The sequence below is a fragment of the Papio anubis genome, chromosome 3 (genome assembly GCF_008728515.1).
Source record: "Papio anubis isolate 15944 chromosome 3, Panubis1.0, whole genome shotgun sequence".
Lineage (NCBI taxonomy): Eukaryota > Metazoa > Chordata > Mammalia > Primates > Cercopithecidae > Papio > Papio anubis.
Window position 1 is genome coordinate 88643741 of NC_044978.1, and position 27709 is coordinate 88671449.

Here is a 27709-nt window from a genome sequence, read left to right on the forward strand (position 1 = left end):
AAGAAAAAAAAAGAACAAAAGGAAAGATAATCCAAGTGTATAAAATTATAAACCCATGGATTCAGGTAACTTAATGAGCCCCAAATTGAAGAAACAGGAAGAAAACTACACCAAAACACATCATAATCAAATCAAGGAAAACCAGAGATAAAGAGAAAATCTTGAAAGAAGCTGTTGAAAAAAATGACACATTAAATAGAAAAGAACAATGATAAAAATTACAGCAGAGTCTTATCAGGAACGATGCCTGCCAGAAAACAGTGAAACAACATTTTTAGTATTGGAAGCCAAAAAAAAAAAAAAAAACTTTTCACCCTAGAATTCTGTAAATATTTTTCAGACACACAAAAGCTGCAAAATTCAAATCAATAAAGACATTCAGGAACAGAAAAATATGGTACCAGATGGAAATTTCAATCTAAATAAAGGCATGAAGAGCATTTGAAATGGTAAATATGTGAGCAACTATAAAAGAATTTTATCTCATTTTTAGTCTCTTCAAAAGACAATTTATTGTTTAGAGATAAGATAACAAAAATGTATGGAAGGTTTAAGACATATGTAGAAACAAACTGCATAACAATGGCACAAATGCCAAAATGAGAGAAAGGTTATAAATATACTGTTGTAAAATCAATAATGGAGATAAATAAAATCTTTAAAAAAGACTCAATCCAAAAGAAGGCAATAAATAAGAAAAAAGAAACAGAACAGATGGAAAATTTTTACAGTGTGTACTTAAAATCAATTATAATTTATCACATAAAATAAAATTGCTTAAACATTTTATTTATAAAAATAAGATTGTTAAACTGGATAAAAAGCATAGCCTCTTCCCAAATATGTACAGTATTCAGAAAACTCACTTTAAATATAAATTGATTAAAAACAAAAGACAGGAAAAGGTATACTTTGGTAAAACTAATTAAAGGAAAGTTGAAGGGACTACAATAATATCAGACAAAGAAGGTTTCATGGGAAGGAGCTTTATCAGGGATAAAGAGGGTTATTTGAACCTTGACTTTCTTAAAGAAAGTACAAGACACCAAATGTTTAATTAGTATTTATAGAAAGATCTATACTTTGACATCGTTGGTGACAGTTATCCGATATTCTCACCCGAAACACATTCTGCAGAAAAAGCAATTGTATGCTTAGCAAAAGAGGATAGTGGCTTCTGTGTTTAGATTACTTAGAGTAGAAATCTCACAGTATCTTGATGATCTATATTAGTTTTATATTCTTGCTAAAAAAAATAAGATCATAGGTTCCAGGTCCACCTATCTTTTGGTAGTAGGAGGTCAGGGAGTCACCATTTAACTCACCACAGAACAGGTCCTTGCATTAGCCCTCACTATACTTAGGTTTCATAATCCATGCATTTATCATTGACTATACGCAAAACTACATTGGTAGGCACTGAAGGGTGATTCAAAAGAAGTATCAATTGTCAATAACCAAGGTCCACACTCTTCAGTAGAAAACTGTGGAGGAATTGAGGGTAAAACTTCCTTGTAAAACTGCAAATCTTTTTCTCTTCCTGAGCTCTTTATTTTTTTAATATAATTTTTATTTTTTATTTTTTGCTAATGACTTGAAAACATGATGTTCTCATTAACCCTTTTTTAAAACAAACAAACAAAAAAATTCCCGTGCATATTCTCTTGGTTTCTGAGGGTAGAAGAGAAAGGAAAGAAGACGAGACGGAGGGAAGAAAACAATACATATGTATTTCTTGCTGGTAACTTAGTCATTCTGGTATCTACAACCAGATTTTAAAGGAAATATCTTGCACATTGTAAGGGATTGGCAGGGAAGGAGAGGCTATTGCTCTTTTTCCCTTTACTGAATTGTAACTTGGCTGAGGCAAGAATGCAGAATAAGATTATAGATAGATGATATGTTGGGATGTGCAGAACTCCAATATGGAACTCTACTAAAGCAAATACTTCGTTAGAAACACCTTTAAGGGTTTGCCAAGTGAGAGTTTCTTCTACCACAGTGAATACAATATTAGAGATTTGAAAACTGAAAAGATAATCTGGCTTCTCTTAATAACATTTATAATCAACCAGCATGCTGTTAAGTAGGAATTGATATCATTTATATACAATAGATAGGTTATCAAATATATTTCCTTTTGCATAATTTATCTTAGTTTAATATGGAGTTTATTTTTATACAAAAAGCAAAGATAATTTTATAATAACCAAGTAGGCATTTTAGATAAGCTACTAGCTGAACATGAGAGTGGTCAACACCAGGTCTTTGTTCTTCAAGGCATCACACCCTTCATAAAATAAAAATTTGGCACCTCAATCATGCCAACAGTAAGTTAGTTTATTGGTTATGGATAGTGATTATGATGTCAGATTGTTTGCATTCAAAAAGCAGCACAACTATTTATTTGTGCTGTGGTCTTTAATCCACTACTTAACTTCTCAGTGCCTCAGTTTCTTCATCTGTAAAGTAATTAAAATAAGATTATACTTTCACAGGATGTTTGTGAAGATTAAGGGAGATAAATCATATAAAGAAATAAACACACACAAACAAACACAATACATTTTAGTTCATTTTTTAGCCATAGTAATTCTCCTAAAAGCCAGGCAAAGTAAGTATATATGATACCAATTTCACAAACAAGGAAACAAGTTCAGAAACACTAAGTGACTTGGCCAAGATTAAATTTAAAAGATTAAAACCCTGTTTTTCTTGCCCCAAACCCTATAAATCTTTCACTATACCACACTTGTTCTCATGACAACTATTGTACATAAAGTATCTAAATCTAAGGATTTAGAAAACAACTCGCTTCTAATTAGGTGCATCATGCACTTGACAAGTAGGTATTCAATAAATATAAGACAAGATACTGACTGAATGAATAAATATAAACCTGCAATTCTAACCAGGATTGTCCTCTTGCCCACTATGCCTGATTTATTCTTGAATGTGTATATTTTTTATTTGCCCCTTCATTTGTATATTTTTAATTCCTATTTTTCTCCTCCTTCCTCTAATTGCTGATTCAAATTCTACACATTCATATTTATCAAGGACCTCTACTAGACTTTACCTTGATATTTCCCACAACTTCATGAGTGTTGCTAGAGATGTATATCATCTGTGTTATTATTTTTTAATGTTTTTCTTTAAATCAATGCACTTCTTATTCTTAAATTTGTTTGAAAAATAAACTACCATAAATGAAAAACCAGTTTTGCTTGGCATAAATAAACAATAGCTGTAAAAATCACTACTATGTAAATAAAAAAATAAAATTCTAGCTAGAGTTTGTTCTTTGCTTGAGGCTCAGCTTGAGACATGCTTGCTCTTTAATAAAATAAACTATTATAAGCAAATGTTAGATATTAACGATATATGTGCATCCAATTAAAATTTTAGAATTTTCTCATTCAAATAACCAAGTAAACTGCAAGAAAGCTGAAAAGGAAACAACTTTCTCATTAAATGTTTCAATCTTATTTAATGCTGCTTTCTGGTACTACCTTATAGAATCTCTCACACAACAATCTAGAAAACATTAGTTTATCTAATTACCCACCCAGCTTCAATATTATTTTGTGAATTGCACATTTTGTCTATGAAACTTATTTTTGGACTTAATTATAACATTTCTCATATGCTATTTAATTAGTTTATGTCATTTCAAGTAGGCAGATACAAGAGGACTCCTCAGGATGATAAAGTCTTAGTCACAAGTCATGGTTTAGCCAGATGAGAAGTAATCTTGTGTCTAATGACTCAGTCAATGCCATATGGAGAAAGGATGAAAAGAATTTGAATTGGTTATAATAAATTATTCAACAGCAAATCAGTAGAGAATTATATATCAGAATAGATGTATATATTCTTTCTCTTGTACCTGTTAATGATATTATCATGTTCTCTGTGTAAGTTTGTTAGTTAGAAATATTCTGCAATATCCTTTGTGAGATAAGAATATTTAACAAAGTTATTTGTTGTATTGCTGTTCAAGATTTCTGATTTAAAAACTAAATGCTTGAGCAAAGTTTAACTTTGGATTAATGTGATTAGCATTTCAAAATTCATTTGCATTTCATAAGACTTCAATTTCATATTCAAAAATCAAACTCAACAAACAGATTGCCAACCACCTTGACTAAATTTTCGGTCCTTACTAAACATCTCAGTTTGAGAATGGTTAACTAAGCACACTGCTAATTTGTATTTGACTTTCCTGAGATTCTTTATAGATCAAAGCTTGGCCTTTTCTCAAAACACGTGTTTTATGAAAGTTATAAATAATAAACAGGAATAATTGAAAATGTCTTCACTCATTAATTCTCACAACTTTAACCATATTCCATAGCACTCATCTTTACCAAGCTTTTGTATCCACAGAACTGAGTCCAAATTTGAAAGTTGTATTTATATGGAAACACTTTATCATTTTTAAAATATCTTCTTGATTTCAGGGAAAAAAAGGAATATTCTATACTTGATTAAATATTTGAGACTTACAGAATTTTGTCCTCAAAATATCAATGTATTCATTAATATATATAAATGTCCAAACCTCTTACACTGTTCAATTGAAGGGTTTTGAATTGATATGTTTTATTAAGATTCAGCTACATCTTAATGTATAGTTATATTTCCTTTATTATGTTCCTCTAGAATTATTACACATTTTTGAAGGCTAAAAATATTCAAAGAAAGGATAATCAGAAGGTTTTGTCTTCTCAATGAAGTCTGTCAAGCTTCCATTTGGAACAGTTTAGTGGAAGGAAAAGCTGTTTATTTTACTGAAAGAAGATGAAAACTAGAGTTAACAGACCTGGCCTATATACCTGGTTCTTTCCTTAAGAAAGTAATTTTACTGCTCTCAGCTAATGTTTACAGATCTGCAAAATGGAAATATAATATTTCCTTTAGAGGTATCAACTAATAATATGAAACTGATCATAAAAGTCGCTTGCAAATAGTAACTATAATTATCCAACTAGGAAATTTTAAATAAAGTATTCATTTTTCTTTAAAAATTGAAATCAGCTAGGTAGAATTTTTTTTTACATTATTATTTTCTACTGTCATTCATTATATCCATATGTTTCTACTGGTAAGCACTGGAATCACTTCTCTGAACAAGATAAGAAGTCTGCCCCCATGGAGTTACTTCCTGACAGAAAGTAATAATTTTTTAACGACAAAAGTAAAATGTGGTAGTAATAAAAGTACTGTTGAATGAATGAAGCAATGAGATGGAATGATGTGAAAAGGTCTGGGGAAACAATTTAGGTGGTTGGGGAGACTTCTCTGAACAGCGACTTCTGAGCAGAGTCAGAAAGCAAGAGAAGAAGGAAGGAAGGAAGGAAGGAAGGAAGGAAGGAAGGAAGGAAGGAAGGAGGGAAGGAAGGAGGAAGAAGGAAGGAAGGAAGAAAGAAAGAAAGAAAGAGAGAGAGAGAGAAAGAGAGAGAAAGAAAGAGAGAAAGAAAAGAAAGAAAACCTCAAAGCAGAAAAGGCCTTGTGCCTTCAATCTGCCACAGCAAAGCCACGAGTTGGAGTACAGTGAAACAGGGCCTGAATGGTTGGAGATGAGTTGAGGAGTAATAGGAGCCATTGGAGCAGTGAAGTTTAAATTTAAAAAGATTTTCCTAAGCAGCTATTGCAGGTACTCAGGGGAGAGATACAGGTGCTGGGTGGACAGTAGCAGAAAAGGTAGTGAGACTTGTTTGAATTTGGAATACATTTTGAAACTAGAGCTGATAAGGGTGAGAAACATAGGCGACCAAGAAAGGCTTCTAACGTTTTGTTTTGTGCGACTGGAAAACAAATAGCACCATGTATTGATCCAAGAAAGCAAGGGAAGAGACAGATTTCAAGATAACAGTCAAGAGTTCTGTTTTGGGCATGTTAAATTTATGGTACTGATATAGAGAGTCAAGTGAATATACAAAGGAAGCAAGTGGACTTTTAAAAATGTCATTATTGGGCTTTTATTTGTTCCAAAATTATTTTCTGTATTTTTCATGTGCCACATCTTGAAAATGCTCCATGGACTCAAAGGTGTTGAAGTGATCTTTGATTATAATTCTTTCAAGTGACTTTCCTTGCAGAAACCTTTCCTAGACTATATCATAAAATAATTCCTTACGTTTTAAAAGTATCTGTCTGAACTTTGCTGCATATTCTCCAGGTCATGAGATGCACCATGACTTAGTAGGATTACGACACATGGCAGCCCCATTCATTAAGCACTTACTGAAGGATTTTTGTTTTCTATGTTATCTCAGGATATTCAAGGTGTGAGGTTATACCAGATCCTATAAAGCAAGACTCAGCAAACTATGGCCCACAGGCAAAGTTGAATACCTGACTTTTTCAAAATAAAGTTTTATTGGCACACAGTTATTCCCATTCTTTAAATATTGTGTATGGCTGCTTTCACATCAAAAGGCAGAGTTGAATAGTTATGACAGATATTTATGGCCTGCAACACCTAAAATGTTTGGCCCTTAAAGAAAAAGTTGGTTGAACCACTTTTTCTTAAAAACCTTCTAGGAAGTTTCCTGTAATCATGAAGAATCATGATTTTATGGTTTGAAAACAGTGAATCAGAAATGAGCCAAAATTCATACTCATTTACCACCTGAAACAATTGTGAGAATAGATCTGATATACAACATTTAATTGTATTTTTTTTTTCTTTTTTTCCCTCTAAAGCTGAGACTCAGAGTTCAATTAAAACAACAAAAATACCAGGTAAGTTCTCTTTTCTCTCTCTCTTGGTATTTTCATGGGTAAAATTTCAAGAATAAAACAAGTTACAACAATCAGTTTGGGGGCAGGGAGAAATAGCACAAGGGAAAACATTACATCACAAATAAAATGTTTAGAAAAACTTGAGTTTAAAAAAATGCAGACCAGGAGAACTTATAAAGACATTTCTGAGTGTTCTGTGACTAAGGTGAGTGGAGCCAGCTCTAGCAAATGTATAAAGTGTGTGAAATTGCCCTCTGTCCTCTGTCCTCTGCCCCCGAACCCACTGTTCTTGATCTGTTTCTGTTGTCAGTGTGCCCTCTCCCAGAAGTACAAAATGTCTTCTCTTACTTTCTAATAAAATCTGGTTGTAGTATTGAAAAAGATGATGTTAGAAACTACAGTTAACAATCTAAAATGTTATCATTCCAGTTAGTGCTCGTATTTGCCACCCTTAGTTTTAGACTGAATGTGTTTCTGATAATGGAGCAACAGGAATTGAAAATCGTTGGGCACGGGAAGATGGCAATGTTGAGTCTTCTTGTTTTGAAATCATAGTTATCTGAGGGATTTTTATCTTTCTACATCCTACCTGGTACTCATACAAATGACAAATCTCATAAGCTTTCAATGCTGGTTATCTTTGGTATATGGAAACTAAATGAAAACTAACACAGGAACAGAAAACCAAATTCCACATGTTCTCACTTATAAGTGGGAGCTAAATGATGAGAATTCATGAGCACAAAGAAGGAAACAAGAGAAACTGGGGTCTACCTGAGGGTGAAGGGTAGGAAGAGGGAGAGGAGCGTTAAGAATAACTATTGTGTACTAGGCTTAATAGCTGGATGATAAAATAATTGGTACAACAACCCCCCATGACATGAGTTTACCTATATAGCAAACCTGCACATGTATCCCTGAGAATAAAATTAAAGTTTAAAAATGAAAATAAACTAAAAATGTGAAATAAACCTATAGGTTCATATAACTTTTTAAAAATTACAAAAATAAAAAGAATTATGAGTGACATTAAAAATTATGAGTGCTCCATTTTCACAGCAAATATTCTAAGTAATCACCTTAGCCTAACTTCTACCTCTTGTGTTCGAGGAATTTGAATCAAATTATTATGCTTTTAACTTTTAATAATTATCTTCTTCTGTATCATATATCTCATTATTAAAGAAGTTATTTTTATATTATTAATTCCCTTTCCTCCACTAAACACCATATTTTTTATTCACTAATCACCATATTTTTTATTACTTCCATCTTCATAGGCTAAAAATTGGCAGGCTCTAGAGGAAAAAAAGCAAAACAAAACAAAAACAATGCTTCCAGTGAGAGAAGACTGATGCAGTTCTGGGAAGAGATTTTCTTTCCCCTCTGCTTCATGGATTGATTATCAAGGAGAAGTCAGAGATGAAGAATTGGGAAGCAGCCAAATTGTCAGTTCTCTTTAAGGAGAGACTGAAGGATCCTTCATTTTGTTTAAAGAAATTTTATTTACAAAGTGCCAGCTATAAGTTTAATTGATTTTAGTAGAATAAAAAGCTCATTTAGGCTATTTTTATTTTTCGAGTTATGTAAACTAATTTTCCTAAGCCAAATAATAGACAAAAAATTTATTTGAATAGTGGATTAGAAAGAAATGAGACTGGTTCTATAAACCACTTGAAAATTGAGTCTCATTTTTTTCATTCAAACTTCAAATATGTATTTCAGCTAAAGACTAAATCAGAAACACCATCCCCCAAAAGATGAATTAACACATTTATTAACAGGGCATTCTTTATACTTCTGTGTTTTGTTTTATTTTTTTCAGATTAAAGACTTCTTTAGTTTTATGTATTTGGCATCAAAGATGTTAAAATACCAAATTTGTGGAATATTCATCCATAGGATTAAAGACAGGCATATTATTTAAAATAATTCATATTTCTGTTTTAGGTAGAAGTTCACATAAAATTGTAGCCCATAGAATTACTAGTCGTGTTTCCTTTCTATAAATATAAGCAAATATGTATTCAGTCTTTGAATGTATCACATACAGTTCTCACATTTGATATTTTCTTTAACATTATGCAGCTAGTTTTAATTTCCTTGAAAAGTTACATTTTTACAACGACTTCAAAAACTATTATTAAGAGTCCAGAAATTGATGATGATTTTATGTAGAACCTGTATGGGGGATAAAAATAAGTAAGGATTCTATATAAAATGTAAATTACAACCAATTATACATAGATATAATATTTTAACATTATAAAACAAAAATAGATCCATGTTGGTGACATCAGCAAGATGGCCAACTAAAAACTTCTAGTGCTCTTCCCACTTCCCACAAAAAACTAAAAATAATGAACAAGCAACTACATTTTGATCAAAATAACTAAAGGAAAGCTCTGGAGAACAGCAGCAGAAATCCTGTGGACCACTGAAACACAGGATGGCCACATAGGAAAGAGGAGGAAACACCTTGCCTCTGCCATCCCATTTCCCTAGTTGGGATCAACTCAAAACCAGAAGAGATCCCTTTCTGCAGGAAAAAGGTAAGCAAGAGGACCCCAACAACCACCATCATCGCCATGGACACACGCAGTCTTCGCACTAAAGACTTCTGCAGTCCTTATAGGGTTTGAGGCCTGCTGAAGGAGTGCCCCAGAGTCTACATACTGAGCTATCCCTAGAGAAGGAGCTGATGCTGTGCCCCTCCCTCCTCTTCTCAGCCCCTACCTCTTGCCTCATGGCTCATGCTGCTACTGCCCTGTACAATCTTGGGAAAAAGTGCATCCTGCTCCAAGCCTGAGTATGCATTGCATCCCTCCATCCCTGATGTTTTGTTACTACTGCAACAAGCCCACATTATAGCATACCATCCTCCAGCCAAGCTGCTACTATGTCCTATCCCCAGGGCCAAGTTCCATGGAGCTACTCCACTCCCTACATTCCAATTACTGTGCACCCTCCTCTCAGGGCTGAACTGAAATGGCACTCCAACCCTCAGGGACCTCAGGTCTTCTGCACACCAGAGCAGTCCTGCCCCTCAATGCCATAGATGAGGCAGCATACCCCACCACCACCATCTGGGATCACAGACTTCTGGCACACTAGAGCAGTCAACTCTCAGCCCTGGCTCCACAGAGAAGACAGCATACTACCCACAGGGGCTCAGAGCTTTTGACACACAAGAACAATTGCACACCCCAGTGCCATAGCTGATGCAGTACCCTACCCCACAGGGATCCAGAGGCTCCACTGACACGTATGACCATGATTTCTGGGGCCAAACAGATGTGGCACAACACATCCCAAAGAATTAGGGCCTGGCTTGAGCTGTGGCACCCTGCCCTCCAGGCTGAACAGCCACATGCCCTGCCCACCCAAAACTGCACTACACCCCTACAGTCTGAACTGCTGAGACACGCTGCCTCTTGGGGAAGTGGAGCTGTGCTGCACCCCTCCCACCAAGGTCCAAGGTACAGCAGTGTCTTGCCATTTCTGCGTCATTGCTGCTGCTGTACCTGGCCTCACAGAGCCTGGGGTAGTGATATGTCCCACCATTCCAGGGTCCAGAGTCACCACTACGTAGTACCTCATCACCAAGTGTCTACATTTTTGCTGACCTCTGTTGACTACTGGTCCCAAATTACAGCTATTCTTTGCTCTCTGGACCCAAGCTTCTAAAAACTCCTTTTTCTACCATGCTGTGCCAGTGGGGTGCCATGTCCACTAGGGTCACAACCTCAACTATATTTCAGCACTCTGGGCCTAGGCTGCTGAGGTGTGCCTCAGAGGAACAGACCCTGCCTTACTGGGGAAACTGCATTCATTTGTATCTTGGAAAGTGAAACTATGCCTCAAGTCCAAGGTGCTACAGTAGTCTCACAAGACCCTGAGCCCATGACCTATATCCACAGCTACTCTGATCACCTATGCCCTGGCTCCCAGTCCTGCTATGGTTGCCTGTGGGCCATATCAGACCAAACACAAAAATGGTTCTCTTCAGCTAAGACTCCCCACTGTGGGAAAGACAAGAACAGGAGAATTGTTAAGACTTTGCTCTAGCAACCTATGCAGCCACTATCACTTCCACCAGCTCCTACAAACTAGGCCACTGAGGCACCTACATTCATTGCTGACATTGATCACAACTAAAGAAGCTGCACATTGATTACCCCACTGTGCCTACATGTAACCAGAGCCACCCTGCCCAACTGGAAGCCTCAGACCCATATGCAACTGAAAGTCTTCCCCTACTAGAGTTTGAAAAAGGAAACTACATCACTAAATATGCAGACATCAATGCAGGGACACAAGAAACATGAAAGAGCAAGGAAGCATGGTACCACAAAGCAACCATAGTTCTCCAATAACTGGCCTCAAAGAAGCAGAAATTACAAACGGTCTGAAAAGCGATTTAAAGTAATGAGCTGGGCTGGGTGTGGTGGCTCATGCCTGTGATCCCAACACTTTAAGAGGCTGAGACGGGTAGATGACTTGAAGTCAGGAGTCCAAAACCAGCCTGGCCAACATGGCAAAACCTTGTCTCTACTAAAAATACAAAAATTAGCCATGTGTCGTGGTGCACAACTCTAATCCCAGCTACTTGGGAGCCTGAGGCAGGAGAATATCTTGAATCTGGAAGGTGGAGATTTCAGTGAGCCAAGATCACACCACTGCACTCTACCCTGCATGACAGAGTGAGACTTTGTCTCAAAAAAATAATAAAAATAAAATAAAATAAAATAATTAACTGAAGGAAACTTGGAAATTCAAGAGAATACAAATAGACAACTTAATGAAATCAGGAAAACAATTCATTATATAATTAGGAAATTCAATGAAAAGATAGACATAAAAAGATCCAAACAGAAATCTTGAAGCTGAAGAATTCGATCAATGAAATAAAAAATATATTAGAGAACTTCAAGAGCAGACTAGATCAATCAGAAGATTAAAAACTGTGAAGTTAAAGATAGGTCTTCTGAAATTACTCCATCTGACAAAAAATAATAAAAAATAGTGAAGACAGCCTGCAAGACTTATGGAACACCATTAAGCAAGCAAATACTACAACAGAAAAAGAAACAAAGAATGAGACAGAAAGCTTATTTAATAAGATAATTGCTGAAAATTTCCCAAGTCTTAAAAGAGATAGAGACATTTGGATTCATAAAGCTCAAAGGCCCTCCAAAATGTACAACCCAAAGAGATCCTCTCTAAGGCACATTATAACTAGACTGCTAAAAGTCAAAGACAAAGAGAAATTTAAAAGCAACGAGAGAAAAGCATCGAATCACATGTAAAGGAATTGCCATTAAGTTATCAGTGGATTTCTCAATAGAAACCTTGCAGTTCAAGAGAGATTGAATAATATATTTAAAGAGCTGAAATAACACTGCTAGAGTTTGAAAAAGGAAACTACATCACTAAATATGCAGACATCAATGCAGGGACACAAGAAACATGAAAGAGCAAGGAAGCATGGTACCACAAGGCAACCATAGTTCTCCAGTAACTGGCCTCAAAGAAGCAGAAATTACAAACGGTCTGAAAAGCGATTTAAAGTAATGAGCTGGGCTGGGTGTGGTGGCTCATGCCTGTGATCCCAACACTTTAAGAGGCTGAGACGGGTAGATGACTTGAAGTCAGGATATATACTATGTTCAACAAAGCTATCCTTCAAAATAAAGGAGAAATAAAATTGTTCCCAGACAAGAAAAGCTGAAGGAATTCATCACCACTAGACCTGCCTTCTAAGAAATGCTTAAAGGAGTTCTTCAAGTGGGAATTTTTAAAAAATGACAATTACTATTATAAATACAGACGACATATCTATAAAGTACAAACTCACTGATAGAGCTAAATACGTAGTAAAATCAGGAACACTCTAATACTCTAATAGTGGTGTATAAATCATGTGTAACTCTAGCATGAGGGTTAAATGTCAAAATAGTCAAAAATAACTAAAACTATAACAAGTTGCTGATAAATACACAATACTAAAAGATGAAAATTGTGACATCAAAAACAAATTGTGAGGGGAAAGATAAATGTATAGAGTTTTTGTATTCAACAGAATTTGAGTTATTATCTGCTTAAAATAGTTGATTATAAGATGTTTTATGGAAGATTCTTGGTAACCACAACATAAGAAACTACAGCAGGTATACAAATGATAAAGAGAAAATAATCAAAGATTAACACTACAGAAAATTATCAAATTACAAAGATAGATAATGAGAGAGAAAGAAACAAAGCTACCAATAATCAGGAAACAAGTAACAAAATGACAACAATGAGTCCTTTCTTATCAATAATGACCTTGGATACAAATAAATTAATTTCTCTAGTTAAAAGACATAGAATTATTAAATGAGTAAAAAGCAAGATCCAACTATATGCTGTCTACAAGACACCCAGTTAAGCTTTAAGGACACATAGGCTGAAAGTAAAGAAATGGAAGAAGATATTCCATGCAAATAATAAAGAGAGCAGAAGTAGCTATACTTACACCTGATGAACTATACTTCAAGTCAAAAACTGTCACAAGAGACAAAGAATGTCATTATTTAATGATAAAGGGGTCAATGCATCAACAAGAGATTACAATTGTAAATATATATGCAACCAACATTGGAGCACCTAAATACATAAAACAAATATTAATGGACATGAAGGGAGAAATAAAGAGCAATATTATAATAACAAGGAACTTTAATACCCCACTTTTTGTTTTTTTGAGACAGAGTCTCACTCTGTCACCCAGGTTGGAGTGCAGTGGCACAATCTTGGCTCATTGCAAGCTCCACCTCCTGGGTTCAGACCATTCTCCTGCCTCAGCTTCCCGAGTAGCCGGGACTACAGGTGCCTGCTACCACACTTGGCTACTTTTTTTTTTTGTATTTTTAGTACAGATGGGGTTTCACCGTGTCAGCCAGGATGGTCTCGATCTCCTGACCTCATGATCCGCCCATCTTGGCCTCCCAAAGTGCTGGGATTATCCCACTTTTAACAATGGATAAATCATCCAGCAATCCCACTACTAGGTGTCTACCCAAAGGAAAAGAAGTCATCATATTAAAAATACACTTGCACATGTATATTTATAGCAATATGATTTACAACTGCAAAGAAATGGAACCAACCTAAGTACCCATTGATTAATGAATATATAAATAAGATGTGATATATATATATATGTGTGTGTGTATATATATGTGTGTGTGTGTGTACATACACATATGTATATATACATACACACACACACACCATGGAATACTTCTCAGCCATTAAAAGGAGTGAAATAATGTCTTTTGCAGATATTTGGATGGTGCTGGAGGCCATTATTTTAAGTGAAGTAACTCAGGAATAGAAAACCAAACATTGTATATTCTCACTTACAAGTGGGAGCTAAGCTATGAGTATGCAAAGGCATACAGAGTAATATAATAAACTTTAGAGATTCAGAAGGGGAAAGGTGGGAGTGGGGCCAGGAATGCAAAACTACACATTAGGTATAATATACACTACTCTGGTGACAGATGCACTAAAACCTCAGAATTCACCACTATATAATTCATCCATGTAACAAAAAAAAACCCACTTATACTCCAAAAGCTATTAAAATAAAAAGGAACACAAAATTAATAAAAAATAATTTTAAAACAGTAGATAGATCAACCAGACAGAAAATTAATAAAGAAATACTCGACTTGAATTGCACTTTTCACCCATTAGACCTAACAGACATATACAGAGCTTTACTTTAACAGCAGCATAATATACCACACTTTTCTTTAGTTCAAATGGAACATACCCTAGAATAGGCCATATGGTAAGCCACAAAACAAGATTTAATAAATTTAAAATTGAAATAATACCTAGTATCATTCCAGACCATAATGCTATGAAACTAGAAATCAATGATAAGTGGAATCTTGGAAAATCCACAATTATACGATAATTAAGTAACATACTCCTGAACAATCAATGAGTCAAAGAAGAAATAAAAAGAGAAATTAAAAAATATCTTGAAACAAAAAACAATCAAAGCACAACATACCAAAACCTATGAAATGTAGCAAAAGCAGTTCAGAGAAAAGTTTATAGCAATACATGCCTACATTAAAAACAAAAAGAATCTCAAATAAGTAATCTAACATTATACTTCAAGGAACTAACAAAAGAAGAATGAATTAAACCCCAAATTAGCAGAAGGAAGAAAATAATGAAAATAAAAACAGAAATAAATCAAATAGAGAACAGAAAAATCATAGGAAGAATCAATAAAAATAAGAGTTGGTGCTTTGAAAAAATAAAAAAAGGATAAACCTTTAGCTGGTCTAAATGAAAAAAAGGGAAGACTAATAAATAAAATCATAAATTGAAGTGAAAATATGAAACACCTGAGAAATTAAAAGGATCATAAGAGACTACTATGAAAAAATATATGTCAATGACTGAATAATCTAGAGTAAACAGGTAAATTGCTTAAAAAACACAATAAAACAAAACAAAACAAAACAAAAAAACAAATCCTACCAGGATCAATTCAAGAAGAAATAGAAAGCCTGAACAACAGACCAATAACAAATAAAGAGATCAAAGAAGTAATAAAAAACTTTCCAACAAAGAAAAGTCCAGAAACAGATAGTTTTATAAAAGCTGAATTCTAGCAAACCTTCAGAGAATGAATACTGATACTTCTTAAACTCTTTTTAAAAAACAGAAGTAGAATGAATAGTTCCAAACACATTTTATAAGGACCACATCACCTTGATACCTAAGTCAGACAAAGATATTACAAGAAAAGAAAAATGCAGACCAATCTCTCTGACGAATGCAGATGCAAAAATCCTTAGTAAAATATTGAGGATTAAACTAAACCCAACAACATAACAAACTAAACCCAACAGCATACCAAAAGAATTATATATTGTGACCAAGTGGGATTTATTTCTGACATGCAAGGCTAGTTTCACATACAAATCAATCAATGTAATATATCACATTAACAGAATGAAAGATAAAAACCACACAATGATCTTGACACAGAAAAAAGCATTTGACAAAGTCCAACATCAATTCTTGATTTAAAAAAAAAAACAAAACAAAACTCTCAACAGTTTAGGCATAAAAGGAATGTTCCTCAATATAATAAAATCATTTATGAAAAGCCCACAGCTACAATTATAATCAAGGGGGAAAAGTTAAAAGCTTTTCCACTCAGACACAGTACTAGGTAAGGATGCCCACTCTTGTCACTTCTGTTCAACAGAGTACCAGAAGTACTAGCAAGAGCAATCATACAAGAAAAAGAAATAAAAGGCATTGAAATCAAAAAGAAAAAAAACTCCATTTGCAGATGAAACAATCTTATATGTAATGATTCCACAGAAAAAAACTGTTAGAACTAATAAATGAATTCAGTAAAGTTGCAAAATGCAAAATTAACATACAAAACTCAGTAGCATTTCATACACAAATAACAATCTAACTGAAAAAAAAAATTTCATTTATGGTACCATAAAAAATTACTGATGCTTTCTGACTTACCACGGGGTTACATTCTGATAAAGCCATCATACATTGAAAATGTTGTATGTAAAAAATTCATTCGATACCCTGATAAACTCATATTAAAGTTGAAAAATTGTTAAGTCAAACCATCACAAGTCTAGATGCTCCTCAGCTTACAATGGGGTTATGTCTTAAACCCCATGGTAAAGTTAAAACTTGTAAGTTGAGGACCATCTGTCCTTAGGAATAAATTTAACCAAGCAAGTGAAACATCTGTATACTGAAAAAGAGAAAACATTGATAAAAGAAATTGAAGGAGACAGAAATAAATGGAAAGATACCCTGTAGTTATGAATCAGAAGAATTGATATTGTTAAAATGTCAAAGAGCAATACATAGATTCAATACAATCCTTGCTAAAATCCCACGGTCATTCTTCACAGAAATGAAAAAATTCCAAAAATACATATGAAAACATGAATGACCCCAAATAGCCAAAAAAATTCTGAAAAGAAAAAAACAAAGTTGGAGGCATCACACTTCCTGAGTTAAAATTATATTATAAATCTATAATAAAACAATATGGTGCTGACATAAAAACAGACACCTAGACCAGTGAAACAGAATAAAGATCCTGGAAATAAATCCAAACATTTATTGTCCACAAATTACAAAGACACTAACTGCACACAATGGGTATATAACAGTCTTTTCACTAAATGGTGCTGCAAAAACTGGATTTCTACACGTAAAAGAATGAAGTTGGACTCTATCTTAAACTATGTACAAAAATCAACTCAAAATGGATAAAAGACTGAAAGGTAAGAGCAGAAACTATAAAACTCCTAGAAGACAACATAGAGGAAAATCTGCTGGGCGTTGGCCTCAGCAATTTTTTTTTTTGGAAATCAGACCAAAAGCTCAGGCCACAAAATCAAAAATAAATAAATAAATGGGACTACATCAAACTACAAAGCTTCTGCACAGCAAAGGAAGTAATCAGCAAAATAAAACAGCACAGTACAAATTGTGAAAAAAAAATTGTAAACCATATACCTGATAAGGGGTTAAGATGCAAATGTAGAAAAACAAATAGCAAGATTAAAAAATGGGCAAAAGACCCTGAATAGACATTTTGTGAAAGAAGACATGAAAACTGCCAACATGTGCATGAAAAGGTGGTCAACATCATTAATCATCATGGAAATATAAATCAAAACCACTATGTGATACTACCTCACACCCATTAGGATAGATATTATCAAAAAGTGAAAAGACAACAAATGTTGGCAAGGGTGTGAAGACAAGGGAATTCTTTTTTTCCCCCAACTTTCATTTTAAGTTCCAGAGTATATGTGCAGGATGTGCAGAGGTTCAGGTTTGTTACATAGATAAACATGTGCCATGGTGGTTTGCTGCATAGATCATCCCATCACCTAGGTACTAAGCCCAGCATCCATTCACTACTCCTAATGCTCTCTGTTCCCCTGCACACTTCTCCCACCACTGATAGGCCCCAGTGTGTGTTGTCCCCTGCTCCATGTGTCCATGTGTTCTTATGGCTCAGCTCCTACTTATAAGTGAGAACATACAGTGTTTGGTTTTCTGCTTCTGCATGCATTTGCCGAGGATAATGGCTTCCAGCTCCATCCATATCCTTGCAAAGGACATGATCTCATTACTTTTTATGGATACCCAGTATTCCATGGTATATATATACCAGATTTTCTTCATCCAGTCTATCATTGATAGACATTTGGGTTGATTCCATATCTTTGCTATTGTGAATAATGCTGCAATGAACATATGCATGCATGTAACTTTATGATAGAATGATTTGTATTCCTTTGGGTTTATGTCCAGTAATGGGATTGCTGGGCCAAATGGTGTTTCTGCTTCTAGGTCTTTGAGGAATTGCTACACTGTCTTCCACAATGGTTGAACTAATTTACACTCCTACCAAGAGTGTAAAAGCATTCCTTTTTTCCTGCAATCTCACTAGCATTTGTTGTTTCTTAACTTTTTAACAATCGCAATTCTGACTGGCGTGAGATGGTATCTCATTGTGGTTTTGATTCACATTTCTCTAATTATCAATGATGAGCTTTTTTTCATATGTTTGTTGGCTGCATGAATGTCTTCTTTTGAGAAGCATTTGTTCATGTCATTTGCCTGCTTCTTAATGGGTTGTTTTTTTTTTTTTTTTTTTCCTTGTTTATTTAAGTTCCTTGTAGGGTCTGGATATTATACCTCTGTCATATGGATAGATTGCAATTTTTTTTTCCTATTCTGTATGTTGTCTGTTCACTCCGATGATAGTTCCTTTTGCTGTGCAGCAGGTCTTTAGTTTAATTAGACCCCACTCGTCAATTTTTGCTTTTGTCCCAATTGCTTTTGACATTTTCATTATGAAATCTTTGCTTGTGCCTATGTCCTGAATGCTATTGCCTAGATTTTCTTCTAGGATTTTTATAGTTTTCAGTTTTGCATTTATGTCTTTAATTCATCTTGGGTTAATTTTTGTATAAGGTGTAAGAAAGGGGTCCAATTTCAATCATCTGCATATGGCTAGCCAGCTCTCCCAACATCATTTATTAAATAGAAAATCCTTTCCCCATTGCTTGTTTTTGTCAGGATTGTTGAAGATCAGATGGTTTTAAGTGTGTGGTCTTATTTCTGAGTTCTCTATTCTGTTCCATTGGTCTATGTGCTTGTTTTTGTACCAGTACCATACTGTTTTGCTTACTGTAGCCTTGTAATATAGTTTGAAGTCAGGTAAGGTGATGCCTCCAGCTTTGTTCTTTTTGCTGAGGATTGCCTTGGATATTCAGGTTCTTTTTGGTTCCATTTGAATTTCAAAATAATTTTTTTCCTAATTCTATGAAGAATGTCAATAGCAGCTTAATGGGAATAGTACTGAATCTATAAGTTATTTTGGGCAGTATGGCCATTTTCACAATATTGATTCTTCCTATCCATGAGCATGGAATGTTTTTCCATTTGTTTGTGTCTTCTCTGATTTCCTTGAGCAGTGGTTTGTGGTTCTCCTCAAAGAGGTTCTTTGCTTCCCTTGTTAGTTGTATTCCTAGGTATTTTATTCTCTTTGTAGCAATTGTGAATGTGAGTTTATTCATAATTTGACTCTCTGCTTGCCTGCTGTTGGTGTATAGAAATGCTAGCGATTTTTGCACATTGATTTTGTATCCCAAGACTTTGCTGAAGTTGCTTATCCGCTTAAGAAGCTTTTGGGCTGAGACGACGGAGTTTTCTAGGTACAGGATCATGTCATCTGCAAACAAAGATAATATGACTTCCTCTCTTTCTATTTGAATATCTTTTATTTCTTTCTCTTGCCTGATTGCCCTAACCAGAACTTCCAATACTATGTTGAATAGGAGTAGTAAAAGAGGGGATTCTTGTCTTGTGCTGGTTTTCAAGGGGAATGCTTCCAGGTTTTGCCCATTCGTATGATATTGGCTGTGGGTTTGTCATATATGACTCTTATTATTTAGAGGTATGTTCCTTCAATACCCAGTTTATTTAGAGTTTTTAACATAAAGTGATTTTGAATTTTATTGAAGGCCTCTTCTGCATCTATTGAGACAATCATGTGATTTTTGGCTTTAGTTCTGTTTACATGATGAATTACACTTATTGATTTGCTTATGTTGAACCAACCTTGCATCCTGGTGATGAAGCCAACTTCATCATGGTGGATAAGCTTTTTGATGTGCTGCTGGATTCAGTTTGCCAGTATTTTATTGAGGAGTTTTGCATTGATGTATATCAGATATATTGACCTGAGGTTTTACTTTTTTGTTGTGTCTTTGCCAGGTTTTAGTATCAGGATGATGTTGGCCTCATAAAATGAGTTAGGGAGGAGTTCCTCCTTTTCAATTATTTAAAATAGTTTCAGTAGAAATGGTGCCAGCTCTTCTTTGTACCTCTGGTAGAATTCAACTGTAAATTCATCTGGCACCAGGTTTGTTTTGTTTTGTTTTGTTTGTTTGTTTGTTTTTGTTTGGTAGGCTATTTATTACTGTCTCAATTTCCAAATTCGTTTTTGGTCTATTCAGGGATTCAGTTTTTCCCTGGTTCAGTCTTTGGAGGGTGTATGTGTCCAGGAATTTACCCATTTCTTCTACCTTATGTGCACAGAGGTGTTTATAGTATTCTCTGATGGTTGTTTGTATTTCTGTGGGGTCAGTGGTAATATCCCCCTTATCATTTCTGATTTTGTCTATTTAATTCTTCTTTCCTTTCTTCTTTATTAGTCTAGATAGTAGTCTAGCTATTTTATTAATTTTTTTCAAAAAGTCAGCTCCTGGATTCATTGATTTATTGCAGATTTTTTTGTGTCTCTATCTCCTTCAGTTCCACTCTGACCTTGGTTATTTCTTGTCTTCTGACAGCTTTGGGGTTTGTTTCCTTTTGGTTCTCTAGTTCCTTTAGTTGTGATGTTAGGTTGTTGATTCAAGATCTTTCCACCTTTTATCAGCCAGGGGAACTCATGTACACAGTTGATGGAAACGCATACTGGTGCAGCCATTATAGAAAATAGTATGGAAATTTTGTCTGGGTGCAGTGGCTCATGCCTGTAATCCCAGCACTTTGGGAGGCTGGGGCAGGAGGATCACCTGAGGTCAGGAGTTTGAGACCAGGCTGGCCAACATGGTGAAACTCCATCTCTACTAAAAATACAAAAATTAGCTAAGTGTGGTGGCACGTAACTGTAATCCCAGCTACTCAAGAGGCTGAGGCAGGAGAATCACTCGAACCTGGAAGGTAGAGGTTGCAGTGGGCCGAGATGGCACCGCTGCACTCCAGCCTGGATGACAGAGTAAGACTCTGTCAAAAAAAAAAAAAAAAAGGAAAAAAAAGAAAATAGTATGGAAATTTTGAAAGAAATTAAAAATAGAACTACCCAAGTGATCCATCAATCCCTTTTCCTGGTAAATACCCAGAGGATATGAAATTACTACCATATAAGGATATGTGAATTCCCATTTTCATGACAGCCAAGATGTAGAAACAATTTAAGTGTCTGTTAATGGGTGAATGGATAAAGAATAATATTCCATATTCAGTGAAATATTATTTAGTCCTAAAAAATAATGAGACTTGTCTTTTGCCAAAACATGGATGAACATGGAGGACATTATGCTAAGTGAAATAAGCTAGACACAGAAATAATATTGCATGATCTCACTTACATGTGAAATCTAAAAATAAAAAAATCAAATATACAGAGATAGAGAACAAAGCAGTGGTTACCAGGGACAGACAGGAAATGGGGAGACGTAGATTAGAGGATACAAAGTAGCAGTTATGTGGGATAAAGTCTAGGAGTCTATTGTACAACATAAGGACATTGTTAACACAATTGTACTGTATTTGGGATTCATGCTAAATGAGTAGATTTCAATGCTCTTGCCACAAAAACAACTAAAATGTATAATTATGTAAGATGATTGATGTATTCATTTACTTCACTATAGTAACTTTTACTATCTAAATGTATCTCATAATATCATGTTGTATACCTTAAATATATACAATAAAATTTATTTTAAAAAATGTATTTAATTTTTAAAATGAGAGATCAAAGAAAGATAATTATAGTTATATGGAAATGATCAATTGATCAATCAAGGTCTAAAGATATCTCCACTCATTTCATTCAATAGCACAACAGTAGTATGTGATAGAAAGCTGTGTTTAATGATGCTTAACATGAGAAAATTATGCTCAATATTCAAAGTATTGGGGAAAATCAAACTGCAACTGCCCACTGTAACATATCCGGTAACGCCCCAAATTTGGTATGAACCTGTGCTAACTATACAGAATGGTATATTTAATCAACCACCATTAACCAAGGCATTTAATAAATATTCGTCCTGTTCCTATTATGTGTACACTAGCTAAAAGAGGAAAGATACATGGAGCCTGCCATTGGCAGTTACTAAGGACACAAGTCAATATTATACATAACTATAATAATTCTAGTAGCCATGTAGGCATAAAGTAATATGTTATGGGTGAATTTCAGATAATCTTACATAAGATCAGAGGATAGAGTAATTTTTGTTTTTTGTTTTTTGCTTTTTTCCTTTGGCTGTGGTTGAGGTAACCATTGGGTGGGAAAAAAAGCCAGTTTTAAAAGAGGAGAAAGGGTTCATGAAAGTATTGACCCCTTGGCAGCCAGATTATTCTACCTACTCATTTTTCTAGCTCTAAGTTCAGACCTAATGAGGAGATTAAAAGACCTACTGAAAAGTGATGAAGGGCTGTTTATTCCCTAAAGATAATGCAAACATTGCATAGCCATTACAACAATTTTGAGCAATGATGGAATTCTCTTTTCTTTAGCCTTATCATTTTCATACAGATAGGCAGAGCTAATAACTTGTTATTGAAAAATGAACCTTTTGATTTCATTGATAAGAGACCTCAGCCCTGAGCAAAATGGACCATTGTGCCTTACCGAATTGAGAAAGGAATAAGCCATTAACCCTTAATTTTCTGGGGAAAACAACTGTATTAGGGTCCTCCAGATAAACAGAACCAATAGGTTGTGCACAGACAGCGAGAATGAGAGACAGACAGAGACAGGGAAATAGATAGAGGGATGTAGGGAGAGAGAGAGAGAGCAAGTGAGAATGAGAGAGAGAGAAAGATGTATTGTAATAATTGACTCATATGATAATAGAGGCTGAGCGGTCTAAAGACTCAGGCAGGCTGATGGAGTAATTCCAGCCTGAGTCCAAAGGCCTGAGAACCAGGGTAGCTGATGGCATAAGTTCCAGTCTAAAAGTTGGCAGCCTCAAGCTCCAAGAAGAGCCAATGTTTCAGTTTGCGTCCTAAGTCAGGGAAAGACCAATGTCCCAGTTCAAGAGAGTCAGGCAGAAAAAGTTCCCTCTTTGTTCTACCCAGGGTTTCAACTGGTTGGACGAGAGGCAACCAGTCAGGGAGGGCTATCTGCTTTGCTCAGTCTACTGATTCAAATGTTAGCCTTATCCAAAAGCACCCTAACAGACATACTCAGAACAATGCTTGACCAAACATCTGGGCACCCTGTGGCGCTGTCAGTATGACACATAAAATTAATCATCACAATATTCCTACAGCAACTAGCATAACTTAAGATCTCATCATACATATCTGTTTTACTTTCCTTAACTGTGTTTCAGAGTCTCAGTTGCATTGTGGTCATTACAGTTGATAGAAAAAGAAAGTCAGAACAGGTATGAGAAGTGCCACCAAACCTGACCACGGGCCTTTGGAAAAGAGGATGCTCCATCCTGTCTGAGTATATTCACTGTGGTTGACACTCTTAGTTTTGGGCATTGGCTGCTGACCTCTAGGAACTTACATAAAGTGAAACATGACTCATTCTATACGGGGGGTAGTTTATCTGAGTTTTCTAACTTTGAATGACAGAATCCTGCTATTGTCGTTTAGTTAGGATCCAGTCAAGCTAGAAACATACCTCTAGCAGAGTAATATCTAGAGTTTTTTTTAAACTTAGGATTTTAGGGTGTTTAGAAAATTAATTGAGAATAAAAGTATTCAATTGTCAAATGAGAAATATATCAATGTATATGTGGTAGTGTCTGGTACAAACTTCCCCTTAGGAAATTGTACAGATTCCGGGTATGGCTAAGTGGTTTCTTATCTAGTTCAGAGATCTGCTGAATCTCAAAGTAGTGCTCTGCACTGTTCTTGCATTACCCTAGTCTGCACTGAAAAGTCATAAAAACTCAGTCTTCACTGGTGAGCTGCCCAGCAATCACTTTAGGAACCAACACATTTCCTGTTACTGCTAAAGAGGTATGGTTCTCCAATAAACGCTATGACATGCTTATTTACTATATTAGGAATAATTCTCCCTGTCCCCTTGTGTCTATCTGCATGGTCTGGTTTGACCTACTGAAGGAAAGTGTTTAGCTTGTTTTGATAAGAAAAATGCCTTTGTGATTGAGGCCTAAATTGAAAATATATTATATTTTATGTAGCAAAAATAAGAGTCTTGTCTTTATAACTCATCCCTACTGAAATACAGCAGCTTAGGCAGCATGATTTTGGGGTTGATATCACAGACTCTAGAGCTTGCATTCAAATCCTGGCTCTGCCACCTACTTGCTGTGTGGCCCTGGGCAAATGAATATCTCTAGGCATCAGTTTCTACTTTGTAAAATGCAAATATTAATAATACAATAATTAAGTGTGTTAATATTTGCAAGACACTTAGTCTCTTTTAAGGTTTTGAAAATAAAATCCTTCTTAATATTTTCATGTCTACATTCATGATGCAGGAGGGGATAAGAATATCTCAAAACTTTCAGAATGCTAAGAACAGATTTTATTGATTCCATTGATAATGATGCCATAAGTAACTAAGATAAACATTTTAAAATCTATCGATTACATGGCATATTACAAAGAAAACAGAAAGGGTTTTGAGTCATATTTGGCTTATGGCTTAGCCTTGCACTTACTGTTAAATATATTACTTTATCTCTCTGAGCCACAGTATCTCTCATCTTTAAAACACAGGATTAAAAATGTTTACTTAAGAACAAAATAAATTAGCACATATGGAAGTAATTAACACAGTGCCTCAGTCACTCTCGTCATATATAATTTTGTAAAAACTACTATTTAAATCAAAAAGAAAAAAAATTCCTTTTCTACAACAAATATTTCTACAGAATTACCTAAAGTAAATGAATCCCCATTCAGTTATTCCATTATTTCTGGATTAGAAGATGTTATTACCTCAGGTTACTAACATTGACGGCCCAAAGCAAAGCAAAGCAAAGGAAATTTAAGGTAAAACGTTTTTTGCATTGCTATAAGAGTACAACCAGGTCAGAAAGGTAAGGTCAGATGAGAGCGGGAATTAATTTTCATCATCTGAAGGCAGAAAATTCCTCCTGTGATATTTTACCTATTAAGTAGATAGGGGGTGCCATTGTGTGTGAAAATACATACTAGCCACGGATTGAAAAGAATCTAAAATCCTAGTTAGAGGAAACTCCAGGATTACATCAACATGCTCCCTTTCCAAAACACAGAATTGCACCAACCATAGTCATAGCACTTATTGTCTATACCACTCATGTATCACTCATATAACAGATTATTTTCCTCTCCAATAATAAAAGCCCGGAGTAGACCACATGTTCTCCTTTCCCTGAGTGTCAGGGTGCTCAGAGTCCATTCTTGTGGCCAACAGCAACAATTATGTTAATACCCAGCATTAACTCTTAGAAGGGGCCTGTTTACTTCTTTCATTTGCATTTGTTCTAATTTCTTATTTCAATCTCATTCATCTTACGGTCTGTAAAATTGCTTAAGCTCCTCAAGTCCTTTTTTTAAGAGTTATAAGTAAAATTTAATAAACAATAACATAGTCTCTCCTATTTCGATCCTTGGTCTTTGCCATGATGTTTTACTTGTTCTTTATTGCATGTTTAACATCTGTCAATTTTGGGATATGCTTCTCACCTCCCCTACTAAAATGTGAGCTCCTTAAATGCAACAGCTACCTCTCATACTCTGTTGTATTTTCTTCAACATTTAGTGGTGGTCCTAAGGTAGGTCTCTATTTTTGTTCTTGTTGTCGAATGAATGAGAACAATAATAATATCATGATTTTAAATATGTGCCAATCCCAATATTAAGTTTAAAAGGTAATCTCATAAATTCACTTCATCTTTCATAGTAGTCAATTCTGCTGCCAAGAAGTTTGTTTATCCATTCAGTGAATAGTGATGGACCCTACTTCCAGACACTGTTATAACACTTGGGAAATATCAGTGAGCAAAATAAAGATCCTTGCCCTAGAGGTTCTTATATTCTCTCAGGGAAAGTAAACTATACCCAATAAAATAATAATTAACTAAATTATATAGTAACTTAAAAGATATAAGTGATCTGAGAAAGAGAAAATGTGAAGCAATAGAAGAGGAAGGGATCACAAGCACTAGAGAGGTGGGGAAGGGTTTGCAAGATTGAAAAAAGTGGCCAAGGTAAGTCTTCCTGAAAAGAGTTGAGTAAATACAAGAAGGAAGTGAGTCACCCAATATGTGGAGGAAGAACACCCGGGCAGAGCTAGAACTTGAGGAGAGGCCTGGCATGTTTAAGGGACAGCATTAAGCAAGTGGGCAGAGTTGAGACAGGGGATTTGCCAGGCAGATTACCTAGGGTTTTGTGGGCTATTGCGCGGACTTTGGCTTTTTCTCTAAGTGGAATGGTGAATCACTGAGGGCTTTGAGCAACAGTGTTACATTAGCCGACTCATGTTTTATAACTCAGAGAGCTGAAGAGACACTGTCAGCTGAAGAAAGGATACAGGAGAGAGAAGATGGTGGTTTTGACCAGGGTGATCACAGAGTAGATGGCAAGAAATCTCAAAATCTGGATTTATGTCAGAGGTGAAGCCAATAAATATTCCTGATGATTGCATGTGGAATAGAATAGAAAGAGATCAGCCAAAAATAGGTCGTTGGCCTGAGCAATTGGAAGGAATGTCTACTCCAAACTAGGATGGGAAGGCTTCGGATAGAGTGGAAGTTAAAGTGTGAACATGCTGAGTTTAAAATGTGTATTACTTGTTAAGTTAAGTATCTGAATTTACAAATCCGGAGCTTAGGAAAAGTTCTGGGATGGAAGTATAAGTTGGGGAATCAGTGACATTGATGCATTTAAACCTTGAAATTGAATGAAATCTCCAAATAAATGAGGGTCATTAGAGATGAGGAGCAAGGACTAAACTCTAGGGGGCACTCCAAGATTGTAATTTAGAAAGGAAAAAAGGGGACAGGTGTGGTGGCTCATGCCTATAATCTCAGCTCTTTGAGAGGCTGAGGTGGGAAGATCACTTGAGGCCAGGAGTTCGAGACCAGCCTGAAAAACACAGCAAGGTTCATCTCTACAATAAAAAAAAAAAGAGAGAGAGAAAATTAGCTGGGTGTGGCGGTACATACCTATGGCCCTATCTACTCAGGAGGCTGAAGCAGGAGGATTACTTGAGCCCAGTAAATGAAGGCTGCAGGGAAGCACTGCAATTCAGTCTGGAAGACAGAGCAAGATCCTGTCTCAATATAAGAAGAAAAATTAAAAAGATTTAAAAAAAAAGAAAGAAAAGGAGGAACCAACCAAGGAGACCAAAAAGAAAAAAAAAATCAATAGAGTCTGCTCTATTCTATTGGTAGCCACATAAAGAACATGTGATAAGCAGAAGAGAAAGATTTGTGTCAAAGGCTGAAAAGATATTTTTTAAAATGGGACATGAATAATCTATCAAATTACAATTAGAGACCATTTCCAAAGTGCTGGGATTACAGGCGTGAGCCACCATGCCCTGCCCAAGATTTCTTTTAACCAAAAAAATTTGGGAGGGAAACTCACAGAAAAAAGAAGGATG

The 27709-nt window shown here is 35.3% G+C and overlaps 1 protein-coding gene across 1 annotated transcript in view; it reads left to right on the forward strand.

Annotated features, from left to right (window-relative positions):
- The window catches only part of EMCN (endomucin), a 121619-nt gene that overhangs the window by 61942 nt on the left and 31968 nt on the right, over window positions 1–27709 (forward strand). Inside the window, exon 5 of the mRNA XM_003899014.5 lies at window positions 6712–6750. Within this exon, the coding sequence (XP_003899063.2) occupies window positions 6712–6750 (39 nt within the window). The remainder of the gene's footprint in view (window positions 1–6711; window positions 6751–27709) is intronic.